The sequence below is a fragment of the Populus trichocarpa genome, chromosome 1 (genome assembly GCF_000002775.5).
Source record: "Populus trichocarpa isolate Nisqually-1 chromosome 1, P.trichocarpa_v4.1, whole genome shotgun sequence".
Classification (NCBI taxonomy): domain Eukaryota; kingdom Viridiplantae; phylum Streptophyta; class Magnoliopsida; order Malpighiales; family Salicaceae; genus Populus; species Populus trichocarpa.
In genome coordinates this window covers 30,706,356-30,725,665 of record NC_037285.2, presented here as the reverse complement: position 1 = coordinate 30,725,665, position 19,310 = coordinate 30,706,356, and the positions used below count along the sequence as shown (strand labels likewise).

General features: G+C 33.3%; 3 protein-coding genes and 1 pseudogene across 5 annotated transcripts; 2 read left to right on the top strand and 2 right to left on the bottom strand.

Moving 5' to 3' along the window:
- Positions 1-132: 132 nt before the first annotated feature.
- Positions 133-2,073, bottom strand: LOC7465064 (uncharacterized). Of its 3 annotated transcripts, none has more exons than XM_024584521.2 (2): positions 1,906-2,073; positions 133-1,641 (listed from the first exon to the last, which is right to left on the bottom strand). In XM_024584521.2, exon 2 carries the CDS (start codon positions 1,491-1,493, stop codon positions 417-419), a length of 1,077 nt encoding a protein of 358 aa, XP_024440289.2. In that variant the 5' UTR covers positions 1,494-1,641; positions 1,906-2,073; the 3' UTR covers positions 133-416. The 3 variants fall into 3 exon arrangements, with proteins under 3 accessions (XP_024440289.2, XP_024440288.2, XP_024440293.2); XM_024584520.2 differs by having other exon boundaries at positions 133-1,625; XM_024584525.2 differs by having other exon boundaries at positions 133-1,617.
- Positions 2,074-3,352: 1,279 nt separating this feature from the next.
- LOC7465065 (probable polyamine transporter At3g19553) lies at positions 3,353-5,844 on the bottom strand. The gene is made up of 3 exons (XM_006369676.3): positions 5,578-5,844; positions 4,452-5,487; positions 3,353-4,074 (listed from the first exon to the last, which is right to left on the bottom strand). The coding sequence occupies exons 2-3, from the start codon at positions 5,420-5,422 to the stop codon at positions 3,531-3,533; spliced, it is 1,515 nt and encodes a 504-aa protein (XP_006369738.2). The 5' UTR covers positions 5,423-5,487; positions 5,578-5,844; the 3' UTR covers positions 3,353-3,530.
- Positions 5,845-8,776: 2,932 nt separating this feature from the next.
- Positions 8,777-11,411, top strand: LOC18095178 (FAD-linked sulfhydryl oxidase ERV1-like; annotated as a pseudogene).
- Positions 11,412-13,015: 1,604 nt separating this feature from the next.
- Positions 13,016-14,172, top strand: LOC7478649 (40S ribosomal protein S29). The gene is made up of 3 exons (XM_052446240.1): positions 13,016-13,181; positions 13,797-13,896; positions 13,976-14,172. Exons 1-3 carry the CDS (start codon positions 13,120-13,122, stop codon positions 13,982-13,984), a joined length of 171 nt encoding a protein of 56 aa, XP_052302200.1. The 5' UTR covers positions 13,016-13,119; the 3' UTR covers positions 13,985-14,172.
- The last annotated feature ends 5,138 nt before the right edge of the window (positions 14,173-19,310 follow it).

Here is a 19,310-nt window from a genome sequence, read left to right as displayed (position 1 = left end):
CTTCATTGTGGATCTGGCACAACCCAGTTGTCCCTGCACACAAGTATTGAAAGGCACTGCTGGTTTTTCCGTATCAAATTTGGCCCATTCTATACCTTTTGCGTGATCTCAAGTTAGTATAAGAAGAATCCCAGAAAAAAAAAATGCACCTCTAACTAAGAATTTTTGCACATAAGCCAGAGGCGCATAAATAAAACAAGCAACAGCACGAGATCGAGGCTAGTTGCACCAAGATAACAACATTCTAAGGCCGGTGACGCACTGGCTTCTTTATTCACAACTTTATTAAAGCTGAAAACATAAGAAGCATTCCATCGGCATATATGACAAAGAAAACTAATTATCAGTGTACAGTGACTAGGAACTGATTTCCAGTTTCATCAACCACTTAACTACTAAAACGACGACAGTATTTATCACTCTTCAAACCCAAGCAAGGAAATTTTCTCAAGTTGTGTGGGCCAATCCTCTCCGAGTATTTGGGGATTTGACTCCATTGCCACACGAAAATCCAACATGGATGCATAAACTGATTCTGTCTCTCTATGGATGTATTTCCCAGGTAACGCCCCATTCAAACCAGGAACGAACTGACCACTTGCTCTTTTCAAGTACTCATTTCCATGCCTTGAACCCGCTAAAGCCATACAAGGCTCAATCAACCTCTTCACATACGCATCTAAACCATTATTCAACAGGTTAACACAGTCCAAAGACATGCTAATGCCCTCCATCTCCAACTTCCGCTCCAACCGATGTCTTAATGATCTAGAATCAGGTAGTCCGCCACTTCTTAGACAAGTCCCTTTAAGGTAATCACTGCTTAAAGATGCATTTGAAAGAGCTTTCCGAGATCCACTGAAATTCATGGAAATACCAAGAGGAGCAGTGACCGGGCTTCTACTCTGAACACAGGGGCTTCCTGTCATCTGCTCAACCTCTTCTCCCTCTTCTACAGAAACAACTTCCACTGGGGGTCTACTACCAAGTGAAAGCAACTCTGTAGCACTCTGTTGTTCTTGTGCCCCTGCATTCAATTCCTCACATGCTACGCTTTGAGGCTTTTCAAGTGGGTCTGGAGGATTTGGGTGGTCCCCAAACTTGCGATCTCGACTGACAGGTGACCTTCCCTTGCGAGGGGAAGAAGGCAAGGCATCTCCATAAAGCAATTGAAGACTGTTTTTCTGGTATCCATTTGCAGTAGCAACAGTGAGGTTACTTCCCCCTCTTCTAAAACCTTTGGATGGTAGAACTTTTGCACAGCAAGCATTCTTGAGAATAGATCGAATAAATCGGTTGTGAATAGGGATATTTTCTCTTCCAATAATCCCGACACAAAATTTATCAAATTCACACTTGGTAACCTTCGAACTAAGTAATCTTGTAAGTTGATAGAAGTATTTATCTGCTCTTTGCTGCCCGATCTTTTTAACAATCAAGGATTTGAGCTCTAAAGTATCAATTCGCATAGATGTTTGATTGGATAGTGTCATTTTCACTCCCCAAAACAATTTAAGTTCAGCCAATCCAAATCCTCATCAAAATCTTAACTTTCAAGCAAAACCCACAACATCACCAGATTCACAAAGCTTCCTCATAAATCCAAAACCAAAAACCCTGTAGGGCTATACCAAAAACAGTCTATTGACATCAGCACAGTAAACAAAAACTCATCAAAATTCAATGAACGCTCACACATTTTTCTAGTTCTAATGAGAAACGAACAAACCCCAAGTATAAATTTAGCTAAAGAACACCACTTAACATTTAAAACAAAGTTACACAAACTGAAAAGATTAAAAAAAGAAATTCAGAATTCTTAATAGAAACCCATTTGAGATTATAATGGAATTCAATAACCAAATGGTTAATTGAAATTGAAACAAGATGGAGTGAAGTACGTACCAAACTGTGAATTGGGTTTATTTCTTTTTGTGTTACTCTGCAACTATTTCTTTTAAACTTTTTTTCTTTTTCTCTCTCTATTTTTGGTTTCTTTCTTTCACTCTTTCCTTCCTTCTCTTCGTGTTTTTTCCCCCCGCGAGGAGAGAAGCAGACCATAGAGTCATAGACCAAAAGCGTTTGGCGGGTCGTTTTTCAGGACACAAGTCAACACACGTGCACTTTGACAGAAGGGTTGTTAGTTTGCACACTATTAACATCATGTGGGGTCGGAAGATTGTTTTTTTAAATTATTTTTTATTTAAAAATATATTAAAATAATTATTTTTATATTTTTTATATTAATACATCAAAATCATTAAAAAATTAATATAATATTTTTTTAAGTAAAATATATTTATAAAATACATCCAAAACTAAAAATTAATTAAACACTCGGAAATGTTTGCAAGTCCAATGACTTTTAATTTTAGATCTGTTTAGTTTTTTTAAAAAATCTTTCTTTAATGATCTTAAATAATATTAATAATGGTTAATTTTGATTTAGATCTGTTTAGTTTTTTTTTTAAATCTTTCTTTAATGATCTTAAATAATATTAATAATGGTTAATTTTGATTAACTTATAAAATAATTTTAAAATATTATTTATTCTCAAATAGAAAAAAACAATTCATATCTTTTTTATTGACTAGCACTAATATTTTCTTTTTGGATTTTGCTTTGATATTTAAAAAGAAATTTAGTATCTGTTTAATACAAATATGAATGAACGTTTAAATTAATAATAATAATAATAATAATAATAATAAATCTAGTCTTAGGCTATAAAAGATCGCTTAAGTATTCTATTATATGTATGTTTAGTAATGCAAAAGGTGATATTTTGAAAAAATATTTTTTAATTGAAAATGTATTAAGATTATATTTTTTATATATATTTTTACATTAAAATTATAAAAAATATTTAAAAAATAAATTTAATATTATTTTAAAAAAAGACAATTTAAAAAATAAGGCGGAAGTTGAACTCTAAAAATGGGTTGTAATAATTTTCTGAATACAGCCCAAAAACGGGGTGTAATAATTTTTTGAAGACAGCATGTCAGTCTATCAGTAGATTATCAGGGTTAAAGTTGTTACCCCTGGTGTCATTTATTGTTAATTATAAGCCTCCCCTTTCTAATTTTCAGGGATCTATTTTCTAACTCTTGTTCTAACAAGGCTTGCTTAAAAGCCAGAAGTACATTGAAAAGTTTTTAAGAATTATAATTAGATTCCATCAAGAACATAAGTTTGTTCTCCAAGGCACTGAAAATCCTTTCCAGACTGCCAGTCTATTGATTTCAAGCCACCGAGGTTAAAACTTGGTTTGCTGATTGAAACACGCCCTTTTCTGCCCTGAAGTTACTTGGTGGCAAGAATCAGAATTACAGAGTTTCCTGGAGCTCATTGAGAAAAATTCAACTACCAAGACATCGAAATACTATTGCAATTCAAGGAAGCCGTCCGGCACTTCAGAATAACATTTTACAAGCCATGAAGATAATTGACGTATTTTATAAACTAGTGATAACGTTGAAGCTAATTTCTTAGTATGATCTACAGCATAAAAATATACATGGACTTCTCATTCTTCTTTCACAACTCCTTCCACCAAAACTTCACCGCGTTCTTGACCCAGTTTTGTTGGTGACAAGTCTGAAAGAAGGCTGACTGAAGCCTCATCTGCTACTTCCTGATGCGGCTGTAGCAGAACCGAGTTCTCTTCTAGTGATGTGCTGGAAGGCAATCCTGGTTCATCTGTATCAAATTTGGCCCACTTCCTATCCTTGGCATGAACTAAAGTCGGGTATAAGAGGAACCCCAGCAGAATAACGACACTGCTAACTAGGAATGTCTGGACAGAAGCCAGGCACATAACAAGAACAAGTAACATTGCAGGAGGCAGGCAAAGCAGTGTTGCACCAAGTGTTTGCAAGGGAACTTTATAAGGCCTGTGAAGTTCTGGCTTCTTTATCCTCAATTTTATGAAAGCTGCAAACTCAAGGAGCATTCCTATAGCATATAAGAAGTTCAGAAATTCCAGGATCTCCTGAAAACTCATCCAAGAGAGGAAGATTACTCCAGTAGCAGAGCACAAAATGCTGATGGTAGGCGTTCCGTATTTGGACCTGCAGAAACACATAAAAGTTCTCAAATGATGTGATAAAAGTGCAAAATATTATGGTCTAGTTGATCATCTTTGGACCTGGGAAGCATAGGTAGTTCAATCAATTTGATGAGGAATCCACATCCTTAAGGTGCACTAAAAGAGCTTATTTGGCAAATATAAGAAAACGTCAACTTCAAATACTGAAAAAGTAAAATTGATGTGCAGCATTTATGTTTGAGCCTCACCCTGTTAACATTGTCTCAAGTAATTGAATTAGGTCATGGGGAATATTTTGCTTGAATTGCTTCATAATAGATTAATTTCAAATAACAAAGAAAACAGCAATTATTGGAATCCAAATCAGTAAGAAAAAAAAATTAAGACAAAATGACTAACCTTGAAGCAAATATAGATGGAAGCATTCCCATCTCGCTCATACCAAGAAGTTGAAAAGCATCACCACTCATTTCTGCTTCAAACAATCCCAAGTTAGACATAGCAGCAGCTGCTTGGATCCACCATTTGAGCCAAACCCCTCCAATCAACATCCCAACTTCTGCGAAGTACCCATCACTCCATTCACTAGAGGGCGACTTCAATGCCCCCGTGCCCGCAAGAAGTGGAATTAAGTATGAAGACACCACCAAAATCAGAGCACCAAAAAGTGCCTTTGGAAATGTCTTGCTGGGGTTTTCAACCTCACCTGCTAGAGTACTAGCCTTATCCCAATAATTCAGGTTCCAGAACATGCAATTGAAGTATCCTCTCCATTCTACTTTCTTAAAATCTACAGCTAGCCATTGCTTAGGACTGATTCGAGGGATCGAAAGAAAACTCATTACAACAAATGGACAAAGTGAAAAAACAGCAAGGGAAACTGCTGAAAATCCAACAATATGCAGACCTCTATAATTCAAATATGTCAAAGAAACTGTAATGCCTAAAAGAGCTGGAATTCGAGCTATTAAATGGTTAAAAATAGGAAACGAACGCTTCAAGTAATCAAGAAACAATACAGGGTAAAGGGCATTGTCCACAACCCCACTAAACCATTTCCAAAATCCTTCTTGGAAACCCCAGAAGGGACCAAAAGCTGAAGATATCCAAATAACATATCCACCATTCTCAGGGAAACTCGTGGCCAGCTCTGCGGTGATTAGAGCTTCTGGTATGCTCCAAATTAAAGGGAATAGTAAGAAACCGAGCAAAGACAATAAAGGGCCACCTCCAGCCCTCACTGAATCCTCTACACCAAATGGACCCCCAGATACATCATAGAATATCAAAGCAATAAGAGGCAATAGAGTTAGTTTTGGACTTGTTCTAGCTTTGTTCTCTGCATCAATTGCCATTCCCTCTTCACCCATCCACACAGACAGGATCTAGAGGAGGTTTAAACTTTGACCCTGGACTTAGTTGAACTGGGTTTTGCCTGAAATCAGATATTTATGGATCCATGAAGCTAGTTTAGTTTCTTCACACCGATCAATAAAAGTAAAAAGAATTTGTCCGAGGAAAGTACCTGTGCCTGAATTTCAAGAGAAACCAAGTAGTAGTACTTTCTCCATTAGATCTTTAGATACAATGAACAAAAGGTAGACCCGGTCGGCTTTTCATGTTATGAGGAGGTCAAATCTTTGCTTTGGGCTTCCTATCAGTCTATCATCTCTCTCTCGGAAACTCAAGGAAAGTTGTGCCCCCGTCTCCTGCTTGAAGGGCGTAGGGAGTAATTTAACTGATAATTTCCATGGGTGCCAGATTTGACCACGCAACAGACTTTTGGCATTCGGGAGCTTAAATTACCAGTATCTCAAGTATGCTTATTGGCCCCGTATCCCATATTATAAGGGCTAAAGATGTCAATAAACCGAAACATTGTCCAAAATGCATTGTTACTTGCCATTAACGGTAACTACAAGTCAAACATATTTTCTTTCTCTCTTTTTTTTGAGTTTGAATTTTGGAATGGGTATCCATTAAAATCATTTTTTGTATAAAATATATATAAGGTATATTATTAAAATCGTTTGAAAAAATATATTTCAATTAAGTAAAAAATTATTTAAAAGGCCTCTTATTGTCAAATTAAAAAATTTCTTAAACAAATTTGAAATTTTAATAAGATTCTTTTGTTCACTAAAACTAAGGTATTCTTTTGTTCACTAAAACTAAGGTTTGCTCCATTGCAATTCCCCACATGAAAATTGTTCCAGAAATTGAACCCAGTCGATATATTTTGGTTGGTCTCAAATGCAAAACTTAGTTGATATATTACCAAAAAAAAAAAAAACTAATTCGTGAGGTTTTTTAATTATGTATTTTCTCACAAATCACTGTAAAATAAAATGATGAATTTTTAATTTTTTTAATTTTATAATTAAATTTTTTTTGTTTGAGCCCAAATTAATACCTAATTGCTTTTATTTTTTAAGAAATGGTTGAATTAAAATGCAGATGACCAAAGTGAAAAAAAAATGGAAATATAGGTTGCAATTTTGAATTTTATTTAAAAAGTTCATTTTTTTTTTATTTTTTTTTAGTTAATAGGTAATCCATCATTTTAATTGTTGGAAATACAATTTTAATACAAAACTTTATTTTTTTCATTTTAAGTTCGTAGTTTGTTAAGAATAGAAAGAGAGAGTTCCACATTCCGGTGTATATAGATCATCCTCCTCTTTAAAAGATTAAAAAAAAAAGTCTTAGTATGCAGGCCTTAGCTTGAAGGCCCAAACACATGGGCTCTTTTCTTTGTATAATATTTAGGTTAGATATAAATTTATAATAAAAATTATTGAACTCGATTAAGTCTATAGTCTAGATCTTTTTTTTTTAATATATATTTTTGTCCCTTGATTAAAAAAATATATAATTTCACCATTTGTTATCCATGATTTACTTTTTTTTATTTAACTTAAAACTAAAAAAATATAATTTCATCCTTTGTTATCAATGATCTACTCTTGCTATCTTAGTCCAACACGCTTGTCGTGGTTTTTTTCCTTTTTAAAAAAATACTCTATACAAAAAAAGTATCATGCGTTTTATTGTTGTATAATTAAATGAAGAATAATTTATGAGATATTTTTTTAATCCAATAATATACATGACTTGCGTCACGAGTTTGGTTTATTGACTCAAGTTCAATTGGGTTTTTTTTAATTAAGTGTTTTTTTTTTTTTACCAATTTCTTCCTTCAACAATGAGTTTGTTAGAGTAACTTTTCAATTTATTTTTTTCAATATTGTTATGCGAGTTTCACATGTCAACTCGTGTTGATCCAAGTAAATTTAATGTGTTTTTATTTCAATATTTAATAAAAATATCGTTTAATATCTAGCTAATCTTAATTCATGGTTAAAACTTATTTTAAAAAAAATGCGGCAATATTTAGATAATTATTTTTTGTGCTTGAAAAGACATTTTGCTCTAACTCGACATGACATAGGATAATGGGTTAGTTTTGGGTTTATTTGTGATTGTTGTTTAAGTTGTTTTTTAAAATGTTTTTTGTTTGTTTAGAAATGTATTAAAATAATATATATTTTTTAAAATTTATTTTGATATCAGTATGTAAATACGATTTAGAAAAACTAAAAAAAAATATTAAATAAAAAAATCAAATTTAATAAAAACCAGTTCAACTTAAGCTATAAACAAGGATATTTATCTACCCCGATGGCATCCTCAAGGCCAAAAACCTAGAGGCTTGTTTAAGGCATTGAAAATGCACACCATATCTTAATTTAAAAAATAAACGAGAAAGAATAGAGCACGAGTAATTCACATTTGGGGTGGTGGCTATTTGAAAATACTATATATATATAATTGTATAGACAACACTAACCACCAAGTTTTATTTATTTAATTTTCTTTTGAAAATGATGTATCAAACAAAAAAAATAAAATAAAATAAATAATATATATCATTTTTAGCACAAAATACATAACGATGATGATCCGAAATTTCGATCCATTTCCATGCATCTTTGATGGATTCAGGTAGAACACCTGAGCCAAGATATCGGGGTGGGCTTTGATTGACGTCCAAGCCTAAATGCTAGGTATTCACCCAACATCCTTTCAAATGGGCTCGGGTGCTAGCCCAAGCCCAACTTTCAAAGGTGTGTCTCGTTAAATCTTGACATTCTCTTTAAACCCAAAAACATGTCCTATGTGCTTTTTTTTTCTTCTCCAATTAATAGTCGTTAATGTTTGTGGGGGAGATATCATCTCATATTAATACTCATTAATGCTTATTTAAAAAATATTTTATTTCATTAATATTTATGTAAGAAATTTTTATCCTTTATAAATGTTATCATTATAAAATTATTCTTCAATCTCTCTATCCAGAAAAAAAACAACGTTCAAAAATTATAAATACTCTTTGAACTCTTAAAATGTTCAAGCTTCTCTACATAAAAAACATAAACTTAACTCAAGAACAATCCAGTTCTAAGAATTTAATGATCTTTAGCCTATCTGAATCGACCAAGAACTACGTTTCAAGGTCGTCAGGTCACGTATTATTTGATAAAAAATCTGGGAAAAAAAAACTTTTTCCAGGTATAAAATCGGATCTGATTGAATGGGCACGTCGGTTGAACTGATGAACACTTCTTGAAAGTACCAAATAAAACGATACCTTGTACACATAAACCAAACGAGCCTTAATCCATCCTAGGACATTCTACCGCCTTCTTGTGTCTGCAAAAAAAATGGCTGACAATCCATTGCTGAATCTCTTCCAAACCTTTCAGAAAGTCTCAAATTGCATCCAAGCCCATCTGTCTAATTTCACAGGACAACCTCAAAACCCATCACCATCCACAAGCAAGAAGCCTCTTTTAGCTCTCACATCACCACCACCTTCATCATCCAAAACATACCCAGCTAACATTGACACTCCTACAGTCCGACCTGTAGACATTCTTAACAAGCTAACCCCATTTACTGTCTCTTCTTAGATCATCACTAACCTTCATCGAATTTGAATTTGAGTTCCCAATTATATATGTCTGGCTGGTTTATATGGAAAGGATATCAAACTCAGCAAACTGTTTGACAAAAGTCCTGAATGGGCTATTGTGTTTTTGACGATCAGTTTTCCAGTATAGGTTTCCTCTGCCTGAATTAGACTATTAAAGGTGAACGTCAAGACTTGTAAAATGTGGACATGGTGTCCGGATTAGTATAGAATTCCTTAATCTCATGCAGTTTTAGTTGGCATTGCTTTTGCTTCAGCCATTTATATAACTACCATGTTTGATTAAACTTCTGTTATCCATTTGTTTAGGGAAAGTCTGCTGCTGCTGTAACCAAAGAAGAGCTTGGAAAAACTACTTGGGCTTTCCCGCACACGCTTGCTGCTCAGGTACACTCAAAATGCAGCTTCACCCCCTAAATGCCCTGTGCATCAATTATCTATTACAATTAAACAACCCTTTAATCATACGGTGTCGAGGAGTTGTTTTTAAAACTTTTTTTTTTTCATTTTTCAGTATCCTGAACATCCAACAGGACAGCAAAAGAAGGATGTAAAAGAACTGGTAAATCTTTTATCCTCGCTGCATGCGGTTCTACTATTTGTTAAAGTAACTATTTCAATTTGATGGCTAGCACTCAGCAAAGGAGTTTATTATTATTATTATTTGTTTAAGTAACTATTTCAATTTGTTTGAACCGGTGAATTTATCATTCTTGAGCCTACGCATATTAAATCTGTCACTCAATTGTTTATTAAGTTCAGTCTGTCAAAGAACTAATTTAACCCAGAAGCTTAAACTGTTAGGTGAGGTTCCAAGATATAATTTATATTATTCTCTAACACACCCTCCAAGTGAAAGCCCTTTGGGCTTGAAAATTACATAGGTCTACACCATTTTATGCTTGATTTTTATCAAATAAATAGGGATGATGAGATTTGAACTCGTAACTACTTGGTCATCAAGGCTCTGATATCATATCAAAGAATCAATTCAACCCAAAAGCTTAAGCTGTTAGGTGAGGTTTTAAAATATAATTTATACTATTCTCTAACACAGCCTTGGTGAGTTTTGTCGAAATAGCAAACCAACCATTTGCAATCCCTGGCACAGTAAAGACTTAGAGAACCTCGTTTAAAATATTAGAAAAACCAAATTTGATTATGAGTACCTATGATTTGTCTTGACCAAAGAGCAGGAGCTTTCTATAATCCTGACCAAAAGTGTATACCTGTGGCGTGGGAAGCTTGTTCTATTTTAGTAGTTGAAGTATGCTCTGTTCTACTGTTCCAGTAGTTGCCATTGATGTGACCCAACTGTATTTAGACTTGGCAGATGATCTTGAGGAAAATCTCCTTTGTCTTCAGTTGCATTTCTGGACATGAACAGCCATTTTGGGGGAAGCTGATACGCAAATGGTAAATTCTTGTGTGCTTGTAAAGTTCATGATGCTGTGCCATTTGGTTCATCAATATATAACTAGATGTCTTAATTTTCACTTCTCTCTCTATCCTTGTTTATCCTGTCTAAAATAGAACATCAGATTCAATTCAGTGTGCTTGTAAGATTTTTAAGAGCAAGTAACAGGATTGCTTTGGCATTCAGATGGCAGTTCTATCAGGGATGTAACCTTGCCAGGAATGTGCAGATCACTTTAAAGAAGTTCTAAGGTATGCTAATGCTGTTTTTTGTTTTTGTTTTTTTTCAACTTGTACCCGTCTCCAGATATGGTGTTCTAGGCTACAAGTGTTTTCTACACCCTATACTCCCTCTTTCTGAAATGGTTCTTTTACATTGCCCGAGTATCCTTTCCATCTAGTTTCTATCTGATACTCTGTTATTATGGACACTTTATTATATCTGATTTCACCATGATGCTATAAACTACAAAGGGGTAACTTCTAATCTTATGATTATCAAGTCTCTTCAAACATTGTTAGTTATGGCTGCATTTATGTGTTTGACAGAGTAAATCCTGTACAAGCTGGACCCATACTGAGTTCTCACAATGGCTGTGCCGTTTGCATAATGTAGTTATTAGAAGGTGAGTTAAGATGCCAATTTCACCATTGGACTTGTAGACTAACTGCTTAATAATCCTGGCAAGACTATGTATTCTTGCTAACATGTAATTTGAACAGCCCTGGTAAACTTGTACTCCCTTACGAACGAGTTGATGCCAGGTGGGGCAAGCTAGAATGTGAGTGACGAGCATGTGATCTTCAAGGTACCACAAATTTTGACGAAGATTTATGTACCTCTGTACCGCTGCACTGTAGTTCAAAAACCATGCTATGAGTTATACACATTATTTGTCAATGACAGTTTATTGAGGCAATATCCATTTGATTGTTTTGTATTGGTTCAACTTATGATTCATCATTTTGATCGACTCTTCTGTTAGCATTTAGATGCAAGACAAAATTTAATTCAGTAGGCTTTTCCAGGCCCCCCTGCTCAGTTTCTTTTCATATTCCATTGAACTTTTTGCAATTAATCCATCTAGCAAGATGGGATGTGCAACTGGAGAGATCTTGTTCAGGCTGACCTTGCAACGCTCTAAAGCTTGACAGTTTGTCATACCAGCAAGAAAACTGCTTGAAATCTTTCTTGCAATTTTTTCCATCCTGTGAAATGCAATGGGTCACTTGGGAATATTGCAGGCTGACCATATAACTATTTAAAGCTTGATAGTTGCCAGACTCATAGCAGCAAGAAAATTCGTCGATGTAAGATGGAATATATCAAATTAAATAGCTTTCAATGGATGGTAGCAAGAGAGAAATTCAACCTCGTTCACAAAATGCTTGTCACGAAAATATAAACAAGGTTTCTTCTTTTGCATTTTGATTCAACAGAAACATCAAACCCAGTTGAATTCCTGCTAACTACGCAGCCCTGATATACAAGCGGGGAAAGAAGAAATATAAAGAAGTTCATGGGTAAGGTTTAGGAAAGAGCTCGGGATGCCTGAAACGACACCGCCCAGTGACTGCTAAAAGTTACGAGCTTATAGCTGTAAGTTCCAGTCTAGTCTATGGCTGTCGAGTAGCTCAGGCAGCCTAACTAACAGCTTATTTCTTTCCTCTTTTTTCTTGATTTCCTCTAATATTTTCCTTTCAAACTCCCTTAGATACGATAACACTCTAAAGACTTCTTTTAACTGAAATAATAATAATTAATAAAGTAGGCTTATCGGTAGTTTTATTAGGTATTTAACAGTTAATATGAGTCGCAATGGAATCTCTTAAAAACAACATGGAATTAGTGTCAAATGTCTTTGACTATGTGCCAAATTGTTGAATTTACACGAACTAAAATATAATTTACCCCAGAGAAATAAAAATTCTCAATTGCATGAATCTGTCAAATAATTACTCAATCAACGCTCATCAGTAAAATTTATGTACAAAATGCGTCTTTTTGGGACAAATAAATCCTTTATTACTGTTCTGAAGGTAAAAATTATAAAGCCATTGTTATTTTTAAAAAAATTATTTTTTTTATAAATTTGTATTGTTTTTATATATTAATGTCAAAAATAATTTTTTTAAATAAAAAAATATTTTAAAATGCAATCACTGCCACAATTTCCGAGAAATTGTTTTTGTTCTCTCTTTTACCCATACATAAGAAACGATTAGATTTTTAAGGCAGTGCTCCATGAAATTCAAAGACGATTAATAATATGACCCATTTTCATTCCTGTTAGTGAAAAAAATCATACAGCGAGAGTAGCTAATTATCTATTTTTAAAGAGTCTAATTTACTACCATAATACATTGATATCAAAAAATTGGGAGCGGATCAATACAGAAGGGCCTAAAATCTATGCTACAGAGGGCTCCGAGCCTCTGAGCTACAGGCCCAAACTAGTAGTCACTCTGGGTCAAATACCAAAAAAGGCCCAAACCCGACAACCTCATGGCTCGTATGACACCCACTAGAAAACTAGGGTTTTGTACCACCACTATAAATATTCTCTTTCCTTCACAAATTCAAAAATCCTCTGCAAACTCCAGCTCTCCCTAGCGGCTTCAAGATTTCGTTCACCATAACGATCGGTAGTAGAAAGGATGGGTCACTCTAATGTCTGGAACTCTCACCCCAAGAACTACGGCCCTGGTTCTCGCACTTGGTAACCTATACTTTCCTTCTCTCTGCTTGAATGGAAGTTAAACTTTATATTAACGCCCTGGTTCTCGCACTTGGTAACCTATACTTTCCTTCTCTCTGCTTGAATGGAAGTATAACTTTATATTAAATCGATGTATTTACTTGCTTACTTTACGACAGAAAGGGTTCTATCAGTTTTTCTTGTTATGCTTCTTTAATATGCGTTGGGTCTGAAAGAGTTTTCCTTGGGAGTGTGGTTTCTAGGAACTTGTTCTGTTATTTTCATGTTCGTGTTATCCTAAGAGCTTTTCTATTTCATGTGCGTAACTGGGGATCTAAGCGGATCTATGTTTGTGTTTGGATATTCCCAGAAAATATGATGATTTATTGTTTATGAGAGCTATTAGCTAGTGCTTAAGATGATGATTTTAGCTATGTGTTGGTTAGAGTTTAATTTTGAAGTCCAATGATCCCTAACCTTTCTTTTCTACGCTACTATCTTCTCCTATTATTCAGTTAGATGAAGCTAAAATTGAGTTCTCCTTTTATTTTGAGTTACTAGATTGTAATGGTTTGGATAGAAACAAGAAATATTGAATTATGTGTTCTGATGTTTGTTTTATTGTTGATTTGTCAGCCGTGTGTGTGGAAATCCCCACGGTATTATCAGGAAGTACGGGCTTATGTGCTGCAGACAGTGCTTCCGTAGCAATGCCAAGGAAATTGGATTCATCAAGGTAAATTCAATTATGTATTAATTGAATAGCATTTAATTTCTGTAATTCATTCTTATTCTATGCATTGGTTCTTTTACAGTACCGCTGAAGAAGATGGTGTCTTCCACAGAAGCAGATGGGTCTGGAACAAGTATGATCTTGTTAGAATTTTTATGTTTGAAGTGAACTCTTAAGACAATGTTTTGCTTAGTTGATGTATTACTGAAATTGGATTGATGTTGCGAATGGAATGTTTTCGAATTACTTGATAACATTTTGGAATTGTCTCCTGGGTTATACTTGTCTCTCTTAAACTTGTCTTGCATCATATTCCAAACCTACTACTTTTTTTCAACTGTGTCATGCACCTGTTCAGATCACGTACTTGTTAAATGATCTGGTGATAGCTGCCATCTATTGGTAGCTGAAGATTTTTGCAAAATGCCAATACTTCAATCATGGTTACCGCCAGTGGTCCTCGCAAGCCAGCGTATGGTTTGTCTAGAAAGAGAGTGCATTGTAAATGTGGATGAACATATTAACGGCCTCCAATTTTTTCTTTAATATTCTCCATGGTAATGCTGGAGAGGATTTATCAGGCTCTTTTTTGAATCCAAGATATCTAGTGTAATTAAGATTTGTGGCTTTGTCCTGAACAAACAAGCTCTTGAGCGAACCTTGTTAGAGTTTGTTGGATGACTCAGTTTTTCCGCTCGGATCCCCTTGTATGCTTGATCTGTAAAAGCTGTTAAATAGAGAGGTTCATATGCATTGCATCAATGCACGGCTCAATTTCACATACAATGCATGGCTCGATTCTAGTCTGGCGAATGTGGGTACTGATCAGGCGGAGAGTTTTACTCAATGCGATCTTGAATGACTGGCAGAGAGAAATGGAGCACAGGTCAGAGAAATTGTTTTCCGAGATGACTTTGTCAATAATCATGTATGGAGATTGTTTCCATCCATATTGCTTAGAATAGTATCTGGCGAATGTGGTTACCGATCGGCCACTGGAAGATCGTTTGCCGATGATAACCGTGAAAAGGAAATGTGATATTTTAATTGCTTCTTAATCCAGCTTTGGAGTTTGTGAATCAAAATTGCAATATCTAAATATTGTTGTTCTGAACTATACTGCCACTCACAACAACAAATTTCCTCAATATAACCAAAAAATTTACTCAATATAACAAAAAAAAAAGAGGTTTTTTTATGAGATTTATTATTTATTTTGTTAACCTGACATTTAATTTAGTTAATGATTTTGCAGTTAAAATTTTTATAATTTTAACAAAATTTAGACAGGTTTCTATTATACAAGGGCTATACCTAAAACTTTGTTCCATTTAAAAAAATCATGCAAAAAATCAAAATAACTAAACTCAATAAATGATTAAATTTCATAATCACAAGTAGTTTCAGGAATGAAAAAAAAAAACATATATATGCAAAATGAATATTAAATTCTTTAATAATACAATACTCAAGTAATTGAAATTCCAGAATATATAAACATAACTCATCTATCTCTCTATATTTACATCGTCTACTGGATGATCTAGGCTCATAAGTAGCACGACTGGATCCCGCTCTTGAACCTGCCTGAGTAGCCTTATCCTCTGTCATGACATCATCAAGAGTTAACCTCTCTCTAATGGTATCAAGCGACAAACATTTAGCCACTGGGATGCAATTGTGTGACATTTGCTTTCTTCATTGGTTTCACGAAGAAAAGATGCGGACTCTCGACCCTCTTGTAGCATGAAGCCAACCTAATATTAATAAAACATTATTGTTAAATTAAAAGATCAATACATAAAAATCAAAATTGAACATATATTAATTATTAAAAGATTTGATTACTTACAAGATTTTAAATATGTTGGGGATATTGCTCGTACTACATGTATCTAGGTGGAAGAACATGCTTAGGATCGAGAGTGATAACCTAACGTGTGATACTCATATACTAAATCAAATACTCCCCATTTGTAATCACAAGATGTATATATGTAAATATCTCATTTCTCTGTACATCTCACTGTGATATATAAGCTTCATGAAGGCTTAACTAATTGTAATCATTTTTTTTACCCCGACGAGTTATTGTGTGCAATGCATCACTCATATCAATATTAACTGGAATATGTTTTCTAGACTTTGTAGTTGAATTGCCACATTACTTGGTTTGGGCAATGTGGCTTGACTATCTCAAAAAATATCAGTGGGACAATTAATGTCCATATGTCCTTCCTGCTAATGGAAACGTCAAAGAAACCGCTAATTTCTCATCCGAATAAGGTGTCTAATATAATTTTTTTAAATATTAAAAAACAATAATTCGGTGAAGTTTAATGATTTCTATTAAACAAATGGTTCGAAAAATACATGGATAACATGTTACTTGTCAGCTCGCTATGATAAAGAACCAACACACATGTTATTTGCATAAAAAACAACTACAATAAAAAACTTCACATCATATCACTCATATAAATATGTGCCATCAAAACTAATGAGCGATCTATAATACTTGAAACCTTCAATATAAGGTTCAAATGACTAAAAAACTCTACCAAAAACCATTATAATATCATCAATATTTCATTTGTATATCTAATCAACAATTATTTCAGGATTTGATTATTTTATTACCAATAACAACCCAGATAATTTTTCAAAAGACTTATCATATGAACCAAAAAGATGCTTAATCACCTATTGTTTTGAAACCCATGCTTTGTCATATGAAATTTTATACTTTTAATGCAATTTTATTTCATCTTGTATGTTTGCAACTGTTATTGAAAGCTTATTTATTATAAGGGTTGATATAGAATTATCAATAAAATTTGCATCAAGCTGATAATGGTTTTGTTTTTTACAAAGGCCGAAACACATGTTTGTGGCCCTTTTAACTTTTCTATCTCAAATGAAGTTGACCTTTTATGATACCCCAACACAAATACCACCTACATCTAGGTGTTTGCACATATTGTAATTGAACAAATATAGAGTTCGACTGTTGGAGTCGACATTTTGTGTAATGTGTAATGTATAATTGTTTAATAACATTAACCAATTCATTTTTATTACTGAATGTTTGTCCAACCTCTAAATCAGACCCTCTTGGCGTATGTCTATGATTAAGAGCCTAATCATTAGAAACATCAAAACTAGACCAAAAAACATCTATAAATTTAGGAATAGAAGGTATGATTTCATCATCATCATCATCATCATCATCATCATCATTTACCATCACATTCGAGTTTAACATATCATCATCTTCATTATCACTAGGCTCAAAATAATCAAATCTATGTTGATCAGCAAATGGATTGTCAAACATAATATTATCTATCCTTTACAACAAATCATCTGACAATAAACTATTTTTACCTCTACTGATTGAACTTGAACTTGAAGGACCAACAAAAGTTGAGTCATATATAGATTTTGATCTATTACTCATATATAATACCATCATATTCAAACCACTTTGGATGAAAGAAACAATCATTAGCTTAAAATTTTCATCATACACAATCGGTACAGGATAATACTGATGTTCACTAATTTGACACCTCCAAGTTATTTCAACATCAATATTATTATAATTTTACCCAAATCCATAACAAATTGTTTCTTTCATTTCTGTATATGACATGCCTAAATTACCATTTAACAACAAATTACTCCCGTCATTGTATTGGATGAAAGAAACAATCATTATCTTAAAATTTTCATCATACACAATCGGTACAGGATAATACTGATGTTCACTAATTTGACACCTCCAAGTTATTTCAACATCAATATTATTATAATTTTACCCAAATCCATAACAAATTGTTTCTTTCATTTCTGTATATGACATGCCTAAATTAACATTTATCAATAAATTACTCCCGTCATTGTATGTGATACCACTGTTCACATCATGAACAATAGTTCCACCGTAATGATATAACAAAAATATATCATAAGATATTCTGTAAAAACAATAATCAGATTTTGGTCAATTGGATGCAATTTTAACTAAATTGCATTACCCCAACATTATTTGGCAAAATCCATATCAAATTCACTCAAATTCCCAAAACTTAACGTTAAAGCAAATTCAACAAAAAATAAACATAATTAATGATACGGAATCTAATTGATATTTTTATGCTTAATTGCATTAAATTAAACCCAAACTCATAGCAAGTTAATATAATTCAAAGAAAATATCAAATTCATCAACTTATCAACAATTTAATGTAACATGTAATTCATCATAATTCTACTGCATTTGTGCTCTCTTATATGATATTATCAAATGTAGTTAATTACAATATTAGCTGATTCCAAAAATACACATAAAATTTTAAATTCAAAAACTTAATATCAATTAAACGCAACACATAACTAATTGAAGTAATTAATTCATAATTAATTTAACTTTTTTTTTCCATGTTCAACCATGTCAAATCAACCATAATTGATGATATTGTTAACTAATTTAATATTAATTCAACTAACCCTAAATTTAACCTAAATAATTATTTCATTTCAACCAAACCAAACATAAATTCATAGCAATGTAGTATATTTACCTTGCTTGTAAAACTAGAAAAAGGGTTGGGGAGGTGGTGACAACGATGACAATAAAGGGAACGATCAATTTTGAACCCAGAACACGTATGAGGATACTTAAAGACTAGAATGTGTTTGATTTTTTGTTGTTTTAAGGGAAAAATAAAAGTATTTGATGGGTTTTTTTAGGGAGACTATAAGGGTGTTGTTTGGCTTTTAGAGAGAGAAGACATCTAGTTTGTGTATTCTTCGAAACAATAAAAGCTTAAATTTTAATTGATGTTGCACTTCTTAATAGAAATATTTACTAAAACCATGTTTTTAAAACGCGACACGAACAAAGTATATTATTTCACTAAAAATCTTTTTAAATAGTGTTATTTTGACAAAACTTTAAATTTATTGTGTCCTTGCTGGGACGGCCTTTATGTCTTCCAGTCATTCATCTTCTCATGGTAAGTTCTATTAACCCAAGGTATATATATATATAGTTCCATTTTAATACCTTGTTCATTGAATTTTATTCTATCTTTGCATATAGATTCTAAGTAAATTTTCAAGAGGAACGACTATAAGTTCCTTGCTCCTTGCCATATTTTCCCTCTGTTTCTCTGCCACAGTTTAGCTGTATTTGTAACACTTGTAGTGTTGTGCTGGTAAAAGTACAGTGTCAAAATGCTTTCATATTCATCGAGGTATCACTATTTTTGTTCTGGTCATTGTCTTTTACAAGCTAAAAATATGTTTTTTTTTTTAAAAAAAAAACTATTGATCTTCTGATTGATTTAATAGTACCATTATAGTTTATTTAGACGACTGTATATGGACTCGCTTTCGTTGCCAAACCCCAA

Bases quoted from the DNA above. Each gene is read 5' to 3' on its own strand.
- LOC7465065 (XM_006369676.3), bottom strand. From the start codon at position 5,422: ATGGGTGAAGAGGGAATGGCAATTGATGCAGAGAACAAAGCTAGAACA. The intron at 4,075-4,451 runs GTTAGTCATTTT...GTGTTTCTGCAG, and splicing joins CCATCTATATTTGCTTCAAG to GTCCAAATACGGAACGCCTA.
- LOC7478649 (XM_052446240.1), top strand. From the start codon at position 13,120: ATGGGTCACTCTAATGTCTGGAACTCTCACCCCAAGAACTACGGCCCT. The intron at 13,182-13,796 runs GTAACCTATACT...TTGATTTGTCAG, and splicing joins GGCCCTGGTTCTCGCACTTG to CCGTGTGTGTGGAAATCCCC.
- LOC7465064 (XM_024584521.2), bottom strand. From the start codon at position 1,493: ATGACACTATCCAATCAAACATCTATGCGAATTGATACTTTAGAGCTC.